Genomic DNA, 18,353 nt, shown 5'->3' on the forward strand with positions numbered 1-18,353 from the left:
GACCATAAAGAGCTGAGCACCGTGGATGAGAGGCGCAAGGCAGAGACAAGCTCACGTACATCGGTATCCCACGTTGGTGCCCCATCGCCTTCCCGGCGTACCCTTTCTGCATTCCTGGTTCTGCAAAAAGCTGCCAGAGAAGGAGCTTGCTCTACCTCTGCTTATTTACCACCTTACTCGGTACAGGATGCCCCGGGGTCCCCAGACATTGAAGTCCCCGTTGGGACCCTGCCCATCCCCGTGCTAACCGTGCGGCCATTAACCAGCCGTATCGATGGCGATGCCTATAGCACCTGTTACTTCCAGCCACCGCTCCTTTTATATTCCATCCGTCCCCATCAGTTTTGTCACGAAGCAGCATTGGAAAAACATCACTTTTCATCACAACGCATGAAATCTCAAAAGAGGCAGCATCACTTTTCTATGCCGTGTCTGGCGATGCGGATGGAGGTGGAGGGGCACATTTCAACCGAGGCACGGGATAAAGGCATTCTTTGGGAAGGGAGAAGTCCATGCAAAGCCGACCCCAACGTGAAATTTGAATTTCGTATTTACTGCTTAGCTGGGTCTGTTCAGTGCAACAGGACAAATTAGCCAGGAGGTTACTATCAAATTGCATGGATGCATCCAGCCCACCAGGGAGAGGGAGGAGGAACAACCAGATTTACTTAATGCACTGGGAGACTGAGTCCAACACAAAGCTAAGTGGAAAAGGACATAGGTGTTCCCTGAATGTGGTTTTTGGTGACTGAGAAGAAATCTTTCCTTGGAAGTCCTTCGTGCAGCTAATTAAGACAACTGGGTCTGATTTCTTCGACCCATGCTGACATCAGTGAGAACTGTAAGTACTCAGCACCTGGAGACAAAGTGAATACCAGACATAAATACCCCTTCTGCTCCCACCCCCGGGACTGCCCAGAAATGCATCTAAGTGGTAGCCGAGATGCGAGCAAGCGTTATCAGCTATTCACCCACAGCGCACAGTTTGTCCTCTTCTGCGTGTATTGCCTCGGAGAAAATACAGACAAGTCCCAAAGGGCTGTGCCGGTAGAGCTATAGTTAGGATCTGAATCCGTGTAAGAAAGTGGAGTTTAATACAGAGAGTGACTGTGCAAGTCCAAGTCTCCCTAGCTTCATCCTTTATAGTCCCAAAGCCTAGCTTTAGGCAACCTTTGGCTTGTGGATTTGGGTTTGATCCAGTCTATTCGTTTGCAAGCTGCTTGTAACGCTGGACTTCCTACCTCAGAGATCTGCCCGTCGAAGGGAGCAGTCCCGTGGCTCAGCATCTCTGAAAAGCGGTGCGTGGAGGAGGGTGGTCTCCCCTGGAAATGGGGGTATGGCTGCAGGGACCCAGGACCCTTGTTTGCTGGTTTCAGACTGTCATAGTGGGGGACATGTCTTCCGGGCGTGCTTTTCCCGGGCAGGTGGTGATGTTGAACCTGTTGCTGAAGTAGATGGAGAAGTGAGGAAGGAGAATTTCTTGCTGGTAATGTCCTCTGTGGAAGATGAAGATGGCAATAGCAGCTAATGGTGCCTCTCCAAGAGCAGAGCCTTTTAAGCAGCGCGTGTGTGGTTGTGAGACCTGTTCAGACCAGCTCAGCAGGGCCGGGCTTGTGCCTGGGCACGCTGAGCTCTTCAGTCCTAGCTCTTGAGGCAGATTGTTAATAAGAGGAAGAAATGTTATCTCGGGGAAGGAGCTGCAGAGGGAAGGGGAAGTGACCTGCCTCAGGCCATGTGCTGGAGCAAGGGAGCAGATCCTCCGCTCCCCATCCTGTGCTCTGTCCTCCAGGTGCCACCTCTACTGCAGAACAACTTCTGCCGGCAAGCCATGCCCTTCCGTTCAAACAGCTCCTCCGGGCTGCCCTCCTCTGCAGAAGTACATCTGGCTGTCTCTGAAGCCACTTGGACAAGGTCCGTATTAAAACCTGCAGGTTCCACCTCCTGCTCCACATGCACCTTGCTCGCTGGAGGATCTACACCCAAGACTCAGGTGCTGCCCTGCTGCGCCTTCTCGTGCATTACCCTGGCTACATAGATGTTTGTGCCATCACCAGACAGGTACAGAATCACCCACGGTCCCGCCTGTACCCCCTTCCTGACAGTCATGGAGATCACAAAGTCGTTTGGAAGAAAATTACCTACTTACCCCAAGGTGGTTTGTTATCATGGGAAGAAGAGAGTTTTCCATAGGTTTTGCTAATGGTGTTTGCGGATGGGTGCCTGTTATTTTCAGATGTGGCTGTTCCTGAATTATGGATATTGCTGGGTAGACTCAGTAGATAAGATCTGCCCTCGCTTACACCCATGCACCTCCAATGACTTCAGAAGGATCCTTTTTATATCCTGCTCTTCTTACAGCACCGTCATTTAGATTTCATGGGAAAATGGGGCAACAGAGCTTCACCCAACAACAGCCGCTGCGCAAGCCATTGGCTCTTAAGCCACAAGAAGGTAAGACCGTGGGCTAGCTGGGCAAACATCTGTGTGTCCTAAAGACAAAACCAGTGGGACATTCCCCCTCTCAATTTATGTTGACTCCCAGGGCCGCAATTCCAGCTGTGAGATTATCCCACATTATAATGCTAACGGGAAACTGAGATCACCAAGTGTAAGTGCAAGCTTGCTTGCTACCCCTTCTGCGAAGCAGGGAGATGGCCTAGTAGCTCCCACTCAAGAGACATCCTGCAGCAGGTTTGTTATTTGCATTGCTTTGAAACTGAGATTATTTCCATGCTTCCTTGTTCCAGGTTTTAAAACCAGGAAGATTTTCTTTTTAATCACGCTCCTTCCAATTTCATGCCCTTTTCATCCATCGGCCCACGTGACACACTGGCGGTCTATTCCTTGTTCCAAAACTTTCTCCCAAACATTCTGTAGAAAGGACATTCTGCCTGGTGGTGTTCTTGGTTATTTTCCAAACGTAGCTTTAAGGCAAAAGTTTGGCAATGCAAAGCAAAGTCTACATAAGGCCGCATGACTTGGGTTTGCAACTCAGAACCTGACAGCTTAAAAAAAAAAAAAAAATCCTTATCTTAAATAGTCAACTTTTTGCTCCAGAAACGTGTTTCATTCTCAAACAAAAGAAAAAAAAAATCTTAAAATCCCAAATAAAATGTTATTATTGTTCTGGGCAGTCTGGGCAAGCTAATGAGAGTGAAGTTCAAACAGTAACTCAAGTGGGGAATTAAAAAAAAAAGCTATACGGGTAGACATCAGTGTTAGTTTCTTCCCTTAGGAATCCAGTGATGAGACAGACCCCAGTCAAAGGTCTCCTCTTTAGCTTTAGCACAGTGAAATCCGTCCCAATGGGAGAAGGTAGAATGGTTGCATTTGTTGAATGAATAAAAAGTGCATTTTGATTTTGCTCAGATTACACGTGTGTATTCTAATACCTAAGTGATTGTTTTGCTTTCTTGTTTTTTTTTTCTCCCTCTTGGTGCCGGGACGCCAGGTTTATATTATCGGTGTTTCGGAGGTATCACCACAAGCGGTGGTCCATCCTTTGGCCTCCACATGAGTACCTGAGCATCATTGGCATTGGGTTTGACAAGGGCACTGGGTGGTATTGGCTCATTCTTGCTAAGGACCTGGGGCTGCTCTTGAGCAGAGGGCTCCTGCAGCTTGGCACGGTGCCCCAAGGGTCTGCTGGGATTCACCTCGATGCCCAGCCTCATGCGCCATTTGATAGTCTGCAAGGTCACCATTTCGTTGGTAGCCGTGTTTGTTGCAACCAGCCAGGTGGTGAAGCTTTGATCCCGGTGAATGCTTGTGAGTTTGGCCACGTTGCTCTCGCTGACGGGCACTGCCCACGTCACGCTCGGGTAAAAGTTGTCGTTCATGCTGATGTTGAACTTGGACTCCTTCTTTGTGGGACCCACGATGGTGCAGGTTTCTGTCGTGTTTCCATACCAGGGATAGTTCACGCCATCTGAGTCACTGATGGCCTGGATTTTACCGTCCAGTAGATCTGGAAGCTCCCAACTTGACCTGCCACAATCAACAACAAATTAGAGATAATGCATTAATTAATTAGTTTAGAAACATGCAGGACTTCAAGGAAGGAGAGGAAGTAGTTGTGAACACATTCCCCCTTTAGCTTTTACCGGAATTTGCGCCTCTCGCACCATCCTGCCGAAAGAGCCCATCCCTGCCACTAAAACCGTGTCTGCAAATTTCCAGGACTGATCACGAAAGTCCATCCTGCTGTTAAACACCACCAAGGAACCATCACCTGGCAGGGCCAGGGCTTTCCTTGCAGGGACCAGTGGCTACCAAGAGTGGTTCAAAATACGCTGGTGTTTAAGTCAGGCTGCAGACGGCAGGTGCTCAGGAAAGCTCCAGCGTTGCAGCTATGCCCTTGCAGCTCCCTGGTTTGAGCATGGCTGAGCACAAGGACTCGCTCCAGAGCCGCGTTCAGGATCTCAACTCTTGGGCTGGTGAGTTGCTCAGGGCTGAGTGCCTCTCAATAGCACAAAAATCTCCCGTGTCGGCAGAAGAATGGGCAAGCTCAGAGCTGGCAGTGAGCTGATGGAAGACCTAGGCGCTGGAACTAAGATCAAGGACTCAAGTGGACCATAAACCTTCCCCTCGCCCCATTCTGTTCTTCCTTTTCAGCCTCTACCTGCAAACGTTTTCTCTCTGGATAAGCCACTGTCCCTCCCCGCTGTCTGCCTGGAGCTGGAAGCGTAACCCATCCTTCCCCGGCCCCAGAAGGACCCAGTTCAACGGCTGCACCCCAGGCTCTGGGCTGGGGATGGTATTACAGTAATCAGAGAAACCGAGGTCAGACAGCTTGTAAAACTGCCTGAGCCGGTCGTCTGCACGCTGCGCTTGCGAGACTCATGGAAAGGTCGCTCTTTCTAGCAAGAAAGTACGCGAAAACGGTCCCTCCGTCCCCGGTAATGCTGATGCGCAACTTGGATTTTTTTATTAACTTCCATTTCGATTTTTAAGATGAGATTTGTCAATAGAAGCAAGCTACTGTAAATATCTCATAAAAAGGGTTAGATAGTTGCAGGGCACAGGCGCGGGGATGGCACAACCACAGACCATGTGCTCAGCGCGTGCCAGGTGTTTTAAGGACATCCTTTTCAAAACCAGGCTGGCAGAGGTGGCTCTAACGTCCCCTCTCTCGCTTACGAACCCGCCCTCCCCGCCACCCAGAGACGATGTCCCCGCCGTCGAGGTGGCAGGAGGGGCCGCGAGCCGGCGGCGGCCGCTCGCTCACGGCAGGTCCCGGCGCGGCGTTTGCGCTTGACCCTGGCGGGGGGCCGGGACGCGGAGCTGCGCGCCAGCCCCCCCCGCCCCAAGCCCTGCGGCTCCCTGGGGCGGGCTGCGCCACGCGACGCCGTTTGTCTCGGGAGGGAGGCGGCGGGGACGCGCCGAGGCTCGTCGCAGTAACCGTCCAAGTCTTTCACGGGTCCGGTTCTGCGGCTTAAAATAGCCCCTTGCCCGCAGCAGGGGCTGCGGCCGGGCGCCGTGACGCAGCTTTGGGACGAGCTGCTCCGCTGGCCGGGGCTAATGCGACCACCTCGCACGGCTGTTCTGCTGGTTAATTCGTTAATGAGCGTGAGGTGCCTCCATGTTTGTAACCACCGGATCGTTCAGCAGCGAGCTGTAAATGTCCGGCTGTAGCTGGAAGTTACCGGGGAGGGGGGCGGGGAATTTAAAGATCTCATTTATCTTTTTTTTTCACGCGAGGGGGGGTCCTAGCAAAAAACTCCCCCGCTGTGCCACGGCAGGCGTCGGCGAAGGGCCGCACCGCGTGGGAGGCAGCCGGGTTACAGCGCGGGCGCTTAAGTGCCAGGCCGGACGCTGCGCCGGGGGCCGCAGGGATGCCCCGAGCAGCGGGACCGGGGCTTACGCGTGGGCGACCTCTCCCCGCGCAGCTTTACGGGCTGCTGTCAGCTCCGGCACCGCGGCCGCAGCGATCCGCTCCTCCCGCGCTCACAGCCAGCAGGCAGAGGGAGTCCTTTCCCTGGAAGAAAATTTTTAGCGAAGGCAGCCGAAAGGAGATCCCTCAGCAGTCCTGCCAGGGCCCCCGTCCGCTGGGGAGATGTTCATACGCTCCGGTCTCTAAACCGGCGTCATCCCGGCTCGCCGTCCCCCACGCTCTTCAGGGAGAGCTGAGAAGGGAAAGGCTCCGGGGCTGTTGGGTGAGCGCGGCCCTCGGCGGGTGGACGAGCGGAGGTCGTGCCCGGCACCCCCCGCCTCCTCCCCGCCGCACAGCCCGGCTCTGAAGCACCGTCTGGGAGCTCACTCTCTCCCTTGCAGCGGGTGGTTTAGGATTACTTTCCATTCAGACAGTGGCCGGTACTCAGCTGGGCTGTCACCCGGGGGTGAGGTGTGAGTGGCCTAGAGGTGCACCCTGCGACAGACGTGGTGCTGAGGTGCGGCCACAGCACCTCTGCGGGTACAGAGGTGCCAAACTGGGACCGGAGGTGCTACAAGAGGCTGATAACCCTCCCGGGCTGCTCCAGCCTACATGGATCAGGGGCTGGTGGGCGAATGGCAGGAGAATCAGGTAGAAGATGCTCAGAAACTTCAGGTGAGCTAAGAACTGCTTGTCCCCATCTTCACTCCCAGTAGACGTATCTGACCCCAGACCAGTATGGAGTTGCATGACCTTCTCAGGATTTGCCCAAGGTTTTAAACGAGAGCTAAAAGGTGGAGCTGCATCAGGGCCCGGGCAAGTGACCGAAGGCAGGATGCTGCCTGCAGAGCCTGAGAAACCCCACCGCAAAGCCGAGCGTGTTCGTGAGCGCTGGCTCAGAAGTGCACCCTGCTTAAGAAAAGGCGTGGGCAGGAACAGGGAAGAAGAAACTGGCCTGTGTTTCTTCGTGGAGCATGCTGTGCCTAATTCTAGTGAGTGTGGTTAACCCTGAGGTTTCAAAACCATCACGCTTTATCTGTGCAGCTTAGAAACGAGAAGAAAAATGAGGCCTTATGATGATCCCATGACTGGAGCAAAAGCAGAGGCTGCACACTGGTTGCTGCTGCTGGTGGTTGCCCCTCGCCTGCTGCTACAGCAAAGCCTGCATGCCAGCCAGGCTGGTAGCCTTTGCTTGCATAGTGAGTCCATGTTAAATAGCGTGCCAACAACTGGCCTTTTGGATGATTTTGGAAAGAACACTGTGGAATGATCTTTGGCTGCGTCAGCATCTTTCTGTGGTGGTGTCGAGCCAAGGAAAGACCAGAAAGTGTCCAGTTAACACTTTGCTGACAATAGCAGGGTTAGAGGCATGGAAAGAAACCAACCTATCTGGTTTCATGGATTCACCATAGCTGATCAGCTCCAAAATCAGTAGCTTCTGCCTTGTAATACTGACAAGGTTGTTTCTGCCACTTCTGAAACCTTCAGAGTCAGCATGGGTATCACCAGAGACTGGAGCTGCCAACAAAACTCTCAACAAGTGTCTACCTGCTGCCAGGTGACGGAACTTCGAGCTATTTCTTGTGGCACAGCTGTAGCTCTGCTGCTGAGAGCCAAGAAGCTTTACGTAGGTTTTAGCCTCCTAGTCCTCGTTCAGACACAATTCTTCCTATCCTGCCACACGAAATGAAGCCCCCAGCTTCTCCCGAGCCCTCTGGGGGGCTGCCCCACAGCACAGACCGAAACAGTCACTGCAGCGTCCTGGGCAGTGACAGCAAACCCAAGCACAGCAGCCTCCAGCCCTGCGCATCCAGCGCTGATGCGGATATATTCAGTTAACCTTCCCAGGCAGGCATCAGGCACTACTGCATCCCCAGCCCCAACTCCTTACAGCCAGCTCCTAATTAGTCACTGGCCAGACGGACTTGCGTAACCTTGTGCTTTCCAACCCCTTCCTTTCCACCAGCGCCCCGAAGAAGAGAAGCCCCGCACAGGTGCAGGCTGTGCTCGGTGCAGGTACCGTGCGCTGCGTGGGCGCGGTGAAAAGCCGTCTCGGGTGTTCCACGTCCCTGCTCCTACCTGTCTCCCTCCACCGCCGCGCCTGTGCTGCTGACTAGCTGAAAGAAAGAAAACCTGATATTGGGAGCTGCTGAATTTTAAATTGTCCTTTAGAGCATCTCTGTCGCCTACTCTGGCACGTCAGGCAATTCAAGCCAGGACTGTAGCGAAGAACAGGAAGGAAATTTAAGATGTTCCCCAGCTGTCGGAGCCAGGATGCTGTGGTCCCTTGCCCAGCTGCGACGGGACCTGCCTTGTCGCTTGAACCAGCAGTGATGTTTGACGCACGCTGGTCAGGGAGTAAAACTAGCAGAAAACTGGCATTAAATAAGGGACAGGTTTCTGCTGGTTTAGCTGAGCAGGCTGGAGTCAGACTGGACAACTTATCTAACTGGGCTAAGGCTCGTGTTTACAGCGTGGGTACGGGCCAGGGGCTGCGCAAGGGCAGCGGAGCCTTTTCCTCGAAGCCCCTCGGGGCATCTCAGTAAATTCCCATGGTGAACTGCCCTCCCTTCGCTTCCCTTGGGAAGCACAACCTTTTTTCCTTTGGTGAATCTGGTTTTGACTGTGTTTTCCCTCCTGAGGACTGGGGGTTTATTCTCTTGGCAAGTCGGTTTCTTGAGTTCATTGTGTCTCTGCTGCAGGGCACGGAAGATTTAATCTCGCAAGAGCGAGCTGCATGGTAACGTAAAGCGATGATGTAATGCTGCCCAGCTGCCCCATCGGGTCCTCCTGGGGAGAAGTATCTACCTGAAACTTCTCCAGATCCTTGGCTGATCCTGTTCAAACTCTGATTATTTATCTCTCTGTTCTGCACATCTCCATCTGCACCGCTTCTTGCGCATCTCCATGGAGATGAAGAAACGAGGCTGGATAACGCCATTCCGGCGTTGCCCAGCCGCTGACACGGGTCCCACCAGGTGCTGCACAACCAGGCGCAGAAACCAGCACCCACCCCAGGAGATCCCAGCGGGGACCTGGTCCAGCTGCTCCTGCACAGGTCAGAGCTCTGTGGCCTGATCCTGATGCCTTCCGCTGCACAGCGGCACCCTCCCCTTCGAGGGGAGCAGGAATACCAGCCATGGGGATGAGCGGGAGGTTGCCCCAGTTCTGCACGGAGGAGGGGGTCGGAGAGCACATCCACATCCTCATGGGCTTTCATGTCCCCAGCAGCACCTACTGTCTTACACGTACAACAATGCCAGCATTTATGTGTTATCTGAGCTTTAATTATTTTCCTTTACATTTAAAGACACTGCATTTAGCCCCAAAATTATCAGGGCCACTTTAACCGCGTGTGTCGAAATTATCCCCTCTGCAGCTACCATCCCTATAGGAGCGTTGTGCACAGCTCCATCTGCTCCAGTATTTCTCAGCTGTTTCTGTCCTCAACATAATGGCCAGCTTATACACAGCTAACAACTTCGGAGCATAAAAGTGAAAAATTAATCCAAAGCCTGCTGTAAGTATTGATGCTCCGGTTGACCGACTGATTTTTCTATTATTTGGAGTTTTCTGTTTGCCTGTCACCACAGTGATTAAAAAAAATGTATGTTACAGTAGTGTCTTCATCATGGAAAGTTGGGACAAATACTCTATTGGTATAAATCAACACAGCTCCATGGAGGTCAGTGGGATAGGTTGGGTTACACCAGCTAAAGCCTTGGCCCATCCTTTGAGATAGGTTTGTGTCCTGTCTTTCTATATAAAGGTCTTCCAAGAGCACGTTTCAATGGCATTAATAGAGGCCTTTCCTCCCAAACGCCTTTATTTATAGCTTTCAGATGGTGACAGGTCTATAGAAAGAGAGCGGAGGAGCAGACCAATTCCCACTTACGTTTGGGTAGCTTTTTTTTTTTATATCAGTTACAGGTGAATGAACCTCCTAGGGAAAAATCTTTGCTTCCATGATTTTCTGGCTAATACTCTCTTACATAGCTGCGGCGTTTAATTCTCACTACCTGTTTACAGCGCTTAGCTTGTAGATGCAACTTTTTTTGTCTCAAAGCATTCCAGCAAGGGAAGACCGTACCGAATCCTCATTTTAAACCCAGGGAAACTCAGGTGCAGAGAAATAAAAGGACACATAGAGGTTTGTAGCCCACAGCGGCACTAGCAGAATAGCTCTCTGCCCGGTCCTCTCTATGTGGGTGTGAGCTGTATTTATATACAGTGGACTTTTCTGTTTTCCTTTGCAGCTGGTCGCTACAGACAGGATTTCTAAATGAGCCTGAGAATTACACATGCAAATCCCAAAGGCCTGGAATTGGGAACATCTGAGCAACAAATTGTCCTTGTTAAAGCTGGTGTTGGAGCCAAAATGCCTACAGATTTCAGGCCTGGTGTAAGTACTTTTAAAATCAAGATAAGCTGGTCTGCTCCCGCGCTGAGCCTCGCTCCTGGTGTTTGCCAGGTGCCGGTTTGCTTCTCAAGGCACTTTCTGTTTTGAGCAGAGAGAGGACATGGGGATGGAAGGGGGACACAGTCTGTCACTTGGGGCCACCCCTCGGCATGTCCTTCCCTCTGGGCCATGTCTCACAGTGCATATTCGCTTTATGTCGGAGACGCTGAACCCGTGTCCTCATCTGGGCTTACAAGGGCCGGGGTGCGCGGGCAGAAGGGGATGTTCGGGCCTTCAGAAAGGCATTGCATTAAGTCAGAGTTTGTCCTGCTCTCCAGCCCTACTCCTTGTTCCCATCCTCCTTCCAGCCCTCCCCATTCACCATTTTTTAAGCCACCCAGAATGACCCTTGAGGGGCTGAGCCAGCATCCCCCCGACACAGGGCACTTCGGAGCCAGCAGGGTTGCTTAAGCCTGACCTCCCCGTCCTTTCTTTCTCCCTTGTCCCCCAAGACCGGGCAGCATCAGCACCTCCAGCCACCAAACCATCTGCCACTGCCAGGCTCTGCGGTCAGGTTTTGATCCCGTGGCTGGACAGACAGATTTCTGCTGCACCAGGAGGCTGCACCCGGCGCTGCCCAGCACCGTGAGTTGCAGAATTGCTGTTCCGTGCAGGCGTTTGGAGATCAGGTGCTGTTGCTGATTTAACTTCGGGCCAAAGCCTGCAACAACGTTTGGTGAACAAACTGGTGGGGGACTGGGAAGAGATGATTTTTCTCAGTAGGGAGGTGACATTTTAATTTGACTCATTCCTGTCTCACTATGACTGTCCGACAAGTAATGTGGGGTTTTTGGTGTTGCAAACAGCCCCTGGATTCCCCCTACCTTGCATACCTTAATTACTTATTACTTATTAGCTTATTACTCCCACTCTTACATCACCCAAAAGGAGGGTAATACAAAGTTTCCACCCTGTGCCAAGGTGATGCAAAGGGTTTAATTATCAGTGGGTTAAATCCATCCAGTTCTTTCCCTGTGGGCAAAGCAAGCAGGATCCCTCCTGTGACGTTAAACGTGCTCCCAGAGCTGGTGGGAGCTCGCAGCCATGGCCCACTGCAGCAGCAGTACAGCACGCTGGGGACGGCACCGTGCCACAAGTGTCAGCCCTCGGGCTTCCCTGGGGCTCGTCAGTGCGCGGTTTTACCCCGTAAGGGACAGGGAGGGAGGATGACGAAGAGAGGAGCTGCCCGTCAGGGGAACCCCTCGTGTAAAACGCCTGTCAGGAGAGGGGTGTCCGTCGTGGCAGGGCTGAGCTGGGATTTCAGGATCTCCAATGCTGCTCAAAAGCTGTTGTGAAATACAGCATAGCTTTTGGGTTCCCACCAGAACAAGAGGGTTTTGGTTAGGGTTTGGGCACATTCCCATTAGAAGAGAACACTCACTCCTGTAAAAGGGCAGGGACAAGCTCTCCTGTATTTTAAACAGATGAGAAAGTCCTGTTAAATTTCAGAAGAGCTGGGTTTGAAAATCAAACCCACTGGATTATGATTTTTGGCTTAACCCAATATTTCCCAGACAGGCCATGGTCCTCCTGCTCTTTCTTCCCGCCAGGCAAACGCACCCGCATGCGCTTTTGGAAATACTTACATTCCCTGTTCCCCGTAGTGGTTGTAAAATTCCATGTGGCTGCAAGCCTGGATCCAGCCCACGATCCAGGTCTCCTTCTTGGGAATAGGGGGCACCAACACTTGCGCAGAGGCTCGGAAGTGAGGGGTCCGGTAGCGCAGGACCACGCTGGAGGACTCGTCGATGCTGGTGGGAACGGGATCGATGGAGGCTTTGACTTCAATCACTGAAATACTTTCCCGGAAAACTTTGGATTTGCAGCTAATACTCTGAATACAGCCCATGGCATACCCCGAGTACAGTCCGACGCAGCTCCTAGGGTACTCCAGCAATCCTGGGGAATATTAGGCATTGAAATTATCTGGTGCTAGATCAATTACAGATCTTCTTGGTTTGTAATTTCAAAACTGATATCCATAGGATAGAAAATTCATCATGTAAAGCCTTAATTTGAGTATCTGTCTGACAAGTACTGCTCCTACTTTGAGGTTAGCTGCACTTCAGAAGCAAAAGGGCCTTTAAATTTTTTTTCCTCTTTTAATGGCCCATTAAATCTCTTGCTCAAACAGTCTTTGGGTTAAAAAAAAGGTCTCTTGAGTTCAATAAATAACGGTGGTGTTCTTAGCTGATATATTTAGTCCTTCCTTTCCTCAGATGCGGTCTGTCATTCACCGTCAAACATAGGACTAGCCGGTATTTCCCTTTATTCTTTGGATGAAAAGCAGAATGTTGATAGACACATCTATATAAATAATGAAATAGTTTTTAGCCCCAGCTTGTCACAACCGGTGTGGATTTCCACTTCCTGACTTGCAGTTGTTCATAACTTCCTTTCGCACAAAATTACAATAATAACAGAAAGAAACGACGGGTGGAAAATGCAAAAAGTAGCCAAATCTCCGATTTCGAGGCTCCTCCGTCAGCGATGTCAGGGCTTTGGGGTTGGGGATTTTAATTTTTTTTTTCCTTCCTCCTTAGAAATAGCCGAAATCATAAAGAATAAAGCGGGGCTCCCGGTCACGCAGGCGGGCTGCGGGGGCTGCGCAGCGGGGCAGGAGGCGGCGGCGAAGCCTCCCCCGCTCCGCGCCCGGGGCCGCGCCGCTCCGCGCCCGCTCAGCGCCGCGGAATCGCCGCCCGTGACATCCCGCCGCCACGCACCGGCCCGGGGGGACGCCGGCCCCGCGGCTGCCCTTCCTCCTCCTCGGCGAGCGGGTCTCCGCAGGAGTGTCCGACCTTCCTCCTCCTCCTCCTCGCTGCTGCTGCCGCCGCCGCCGTTCCCGGGCGAGCCGGCTGTGGCTCAACCGGCGGGGCTCATGGGCGGGTGGCGGGGGCTGCCCCGCACACGCGTGGGCCCCGCGATCCCGCAGGGCGTCACAGCATCCCGCGGCGGCGGGGAGCAGCGCCGAGCCCCGGCCGAGCCCCGGCCGAGCCCCGGGCTCCTGCGCTGCGCGGGGGCGAGGTGCGGGGGGGCGGGGGGGGGGCGGGGAGGCTCCTTCTCTGGCGCTTTTTTTTTTTCCCCCTTTTTTTTTTCCCCCCCCTCCCTCTCCCTTCGCCTCGTTGCTAGATGCCCGGGGAGGTGAGAGGCGCAGGATCGGTGCCTCCGCCTCCCGGCAGCCGCAGGCTTCCTCTCCCGCAACACATTCCTGCAGACGGGGACGGCGCCGGCCCCGGGTCTCACTCAGCCTCGCCGGTGCGGAGCAGCGGGGTGCGGGGGTCCCGCTTCGGCCGCCGACACAGCATCAAAAAGGCAAGCGGGTCAAACTTTGTAGAAACTCGCTCCCGGCCTTCCCGTGCCCCGGGCCCCCCCCCGGCCGCCCGGGCAGCACCGCGGCATCCCGGCGGCTCCCCCGGCCCCCCCGCGCCCCGTCCTCCCTCCTTCACCCAGTCCCATCCCTCCCCCTGTATTTCGCTTTTAAACTGCAGCTGTGGGAGCTGAACCTCCTTTGCAAAACCAGCATTTCCTCCCACATGTCCGTGAATTGTGGGTAATGTAGTTTTTCTTTTTAGAAATGTTGCCCCCCTCCCCCCCCCTTTTTTTTTTTAATTTAATTTAACTGCAGTGTGTTTTCTCTTGGCTTTTCACATTAAGATTTTCCTCTCCCGGCTGGAGCTCGGTTGGTAGGTTCGGTAAAGGGATGCTCTCCTTATTTGCAAAACCTGTACCCTGGGCTGGATGGGCTGGGATTCAAGCAACTAGAAATGCAAAGCTCTCCATAGCAGCAGGGGGACTAAGGAGTAGCTGGAATAGAGAGCGAGGAGTGTCTGAGGCAGGAATGGCCTGTTGGGAAAGTTGTAAACTTCTATGACAGCCAGTTTTAGGAGCACTGTTGCTGGCTGGTCCTGCTGACCATCAGCCAGCTGAGGATCCAAGTTCCAAGGGCCGAGAACCAGGTGAGGTTGCGTGTGTCCAGGTTTTCGGTGATAGCCGCTGTACGTCAGCGTTACGCAGAGCTCGGGGTGTGCGTGTCCTCTGTGGCTCCTTTCTAGATGGGAAACCCGGGGCACTGAGAGGTAAATATTGCTTTGCCAGTGCCACTTGCGGGTGGTACAGCAGCACAGAGCTAAGCAAACCCGTTTTAGTCCCTCCCGCCCCGCGCTCTCAGCAGGCTCCATTAGCTCAGGCAGTGCCTGGCGTTTTTCAACGCGGTGCACTTGCCCTGCGGCACGTAGGAGAGACCGGAGCTACTGGGTGATCCTGACAAGTGAATGCCACAGGACGAGGGGAAGCAGATCTGCTCCTTTCCAGCCCCTTGGCAAGGCAGGGAAACCACAGTATATTGTTATGTTTTTCTTCTGCACGTTTCTCAAAGCATTGGCTAAGTATTCATTTTAAACTTCCCGGTCTCTGCGAAGGACACAGTTATAGTCACTAGCCCTTAAACAGGTATAAAAACTAAGAACACACTCAAGTTAAGAGCAAGTAACTTACTACCATGTAGTACACGAAAGAATGAAATGAGCATCTCTGAATGAAATATCCAGTTGCTTCAGCAGCCTCCAGAAGGTGCTGAAATCCTTTGACATTTCCAAGACTCCTTCACACTTTTCAAACAAGCTTGTCACAGTTTCTCAGAACATTATGAATCTGGTGAAACTGCATATTCTGCAACTCTAGTTTCACTGAAGCTTTAGCCAGGTCTTGCTTCAACTTGGCTGTCTCTGGTGTTCTGGTCAACTAGGAAATTACATTATCTCATTCTAATTAAATCAGCTTTTCATCTTCCGCTGGAGTTTTCTTTGGGTTTTGGTCGTGCCTGTCTCCGTCGCGCTGCTGTGACTGATGAAGGCATTAGCACACTCCACCCCAGAGTGGCCGCATTAAGCCGTGCGCAGAACGGTTCCTGTGCCCGACAGCGTGGTGCTCGCTGATGGAATTGCTGGGGATGTGAGGCCACGCTGTGATCAGTAAGAATTAGGAGCATCTGGTGACGCCGAGAGTTGCGTTTCCTTCTGCTGCTCATTTGATGCACCTGTCCGTGTCTCATCGTAGCACGGCCATGCTCCGTTCCCGCTATTGCTCCCCCGGCATCATGGCCTGCACTGTCCCTCCATGTCCTTCCAGCACGTTTTCCAGGTTTACTGGAAGGCAGGGTCTCTCCTTCGCCATCTGAGCAGCGGCAAATAAAATGAGCCCATCGGAGGCTATGCTATGCTGCGCTAATGGGCCTGAACGGCACTGCTGCGTGCGCCCTATATACTGCAGAAGATTATATTTTATTTTGACCAAACTTTCTTTTTCGGCCCTAGAAGAGTCCCACTGGGGAACGCTGCAGGTTTGCTTGCAAGCGCTTTGCCTGCAAGCGCTGCTTCTTGGCCAGCCGCTGCCAGAGCCTGGGGTGCACCAAAGCCGCCAGTGAATTGCAGCGTAAGGGGACGTTGCTGTCCTTCTCATCCCACCCGCACCTCCAGCGTGGCCTGCGTGGCCATGCCAGCAGCTGATGCTCTGCATGGCTGCGGCTACGTGGGGAATTGCGGCCGGCAGCCTCCAGCCCCGGGGGTGCAGCACCGCAGGCAGGGCTGGGCAGGCGGGCGGGGAGCAACGCCGGGGCCGAGCAGGCACGGTGCACAGAGCGTGCCAGATTTGTCCGTCTGGATTTGTCCGTCTGGGCGTTCTCCGAGGCGCTCGACAGCCTGCGTGGGTCGGGTGTCAGGCCTGGAATAGCCCTGCCGGAGCAGGGAGCCTATCTACAGGTTTAGTGAGGATATTTATAAACCCCTGGTTTTGTGGCTGTTTTGTGAGCACAGCGTATCTCCTCTAAGCTTGCTGCGTCCCTTCCTCCGTGCGTGCAGCGGGACAGTGCTCGGCACAGTCCCAGGGCAGGGATCGGGGACGTTCCCGCTGCCCTGAGCTCGGTTCCTCTGGCTGGGACCGGCGGTGACAGCCCTGCTGCAGGAGACACCAAATGTCTTTCCTTTCCTGCTGCGCTTTTGACAGGGATTTGCTGGCACTGCCTCCATCCCGTGCTGCCCTTCCTCCCCCGTCCCCTTCCCGCTGGGAACTCGCGCTGGGGTGCGAGGCTGCATTCCCGCGGGGAGGCCGGGGCAGCTCTGTGTGTAAGGCAGAGCAATTTCCCCATATCAGTGTCAGCAGAAGAGACAGGCACCAGATTAAATTAACTCCCAGGGCTTTCAAGGTATTTTTTTCCCCAGTGACAGCTCCTGAGGAACGTGCTCAGTAATAGCTCAGCATCCCCAGCACTAAACTGGACAGGAGGGAGAGACGAGCCTCCCTCCTTCTGTGGGCTCCCGGCCACCAGCGCTTTAACCCTCTGCTCGCAGGTGTCTGCAAGCAGCCCTGCGTGGAGCAGGAGAAAGAGGGAGGCCATCCCGCGCGGAGGCGACCGGCGTAGCCAAGCTGAAGCGCTGACGACGGTTATCTCCCTGGCTGATGTCAGGTGGGCTGAGATTTTCCACATGCCTCAGAGCCGGGCAGCGGGATGAGGGCAGGCAGATAGGGACGGGGCGCTGACTTCCCCGATAGCGTGAGAATGCCGTGATCAGACGGGAGCCGCTGGGTGTCGGTGATGTGGCAGCATCTGCGCGCGCTCCCGGGCTGCCGCAGCCCCGAACGGTACCCGAGCCGAACCCCGTAAGGGCTGGGTAAGGGTGCCTGAGGAGGAGGCGAGCTCTTCCTCCAGCTAGGATCAGCATCGCAGACTGGAGGTAGGCTCCTGGAGGGTGTGATTCAGAAATAAATTGACGTGTATTATTTTCCTTTGATTCATAACAAGGGGAGTATGGGCAAAGCCCAGGGCCGAGGGCTCCTCAGGACCTCTGGCACTTGCTTGGCCAAGCACTGCCCTCGCCTCTGGCCAGTCCGTCTGTCAGACGGGCACAGGCTGGATGGCACAGGTTCATCCAGAGGCTTTTGAGAACTACAGATAAAAAGTGTGAACGAAGTACAAATTTTTCTTATTGCCTTAGAAGGCCAAGAACCACCTTTCTTTTAGTACTTGAGCCCTCCAGTGTATTTCAGACAAGACTTTTAAGGGTACCTGGGTGCCTGATTCCCAGGGTTACCTGTACAAAAAATGACCTCTGTAACTGAACATTTGTGTAGGCAAATGTCACTGGCACCAAGAGACGAGCCTGTTCTGCTCCTTGATGCAATATTCATTTTCTCCACTTCTCTGTCCACGGGGGGATTTCCAGCATATTTGCATAGGAATAATCCTGTTTCTTGAGAGCGTGGGTGGTGTGGAGCCGCGGCAGCCCATTGCCCAGGGAAGGCAACTCGGCAATGGCAGCCCGGGTGGGTCTGGCTCAGGTGGTTGCTGCAGCGGGCTGCCGTCCTTCGGGCAGGAGCTGAGATGGAGGGTCTCCCCCAGCGGCGCTTGAGGCTTAGATCCACGCGGCTGCGGTTTGAGATCGTTCAGACCTGCAAACTGGAGCCGCGAGCACAGATGGGATGTGCTCAGGGGCTCGCCAGCGCTGGCGGTCGGCGCGTGGGAGATGTCTCAGAGGGGTTCAGCCCAGCCGCGGTGGGGAGCGGGGAGGCAGGAGGCTGACGGCAGCCGTGGGCAGGCAAAGCGATGGAGCACAATGTGCTGGGGCAGGAGGGACGGCGGGTCTGTCCTCTGCGGGAGGGCTCCCCAGGGCCCAACACGAGCCTTCCTCCTCCCCACCCCGCGATGCCCGCGCCCCTGGGGCCGGTACCTGATCACGTCCGCGGCGCCGGGACGCGGGCACCGCCTGTCACCTGCCCTCAGCCTGGGAGCCGCGGTGCTGGCTGACGGGGCAGAAGCGTGTGCGGTATCGAGGCCACGCTCAGCGCTGGGCGCAGGGGGATGGGAGCTCATTAGCGGCGCCGTGTCTCTCTTAATCAGGAGGCGGGTGCTGCTTCTCCTTGGGTCTGGGGACGGGGCGAGTGATGGAAGTCACCGCGGGGACGGACCCGAGCAGGGAGAGAGGATGGGGCTAGGGGTGTTTGAAAGGTGTCCGTGCTAGGGAGAGGAGG

The 18,353-nt window shown here is 54.2% G+C and overlaps 1 protein-coding gene across 1 annotated transcript; it reads right to left on the bottom strand.

The window, feature by feature from the left end:
- Positions 1–2,468: 2,468 nt before the first annotated feature.
- FAM78A (family with sequence similarity 78 member A) lies at positions 2,469–12,248 on the bottom strand (the record flags this gene model as incomplete). Its single annotated transcript, XM_082008924.1, is given in 3 exon segments — positions 2,469–3,987; positions 11,918–12,198; positions 12,204–12,248. Coding segments are annotated over 3 exon segments (855 nt in total). The 3' UTR covers positions 2,469–3,458.
- Between the last annotated feature and the right edge of the window lie 6,105 nt (positions 12,249–18,353).

The sequence above is a fragment of the Phaethon aethereus genome, assembly GCF_964289735.1.
Source record: "Phaethon aethereus genome assembly, chromosome: 20".
In the NCBI taxonomy this organism is placed as follows: domain Eukaryota; kingdom Metazoa; phylum Chordata; class Aves; order Phaethontiformes; family Phaethontidae; genus Phaethon; species Phaethon aethereus.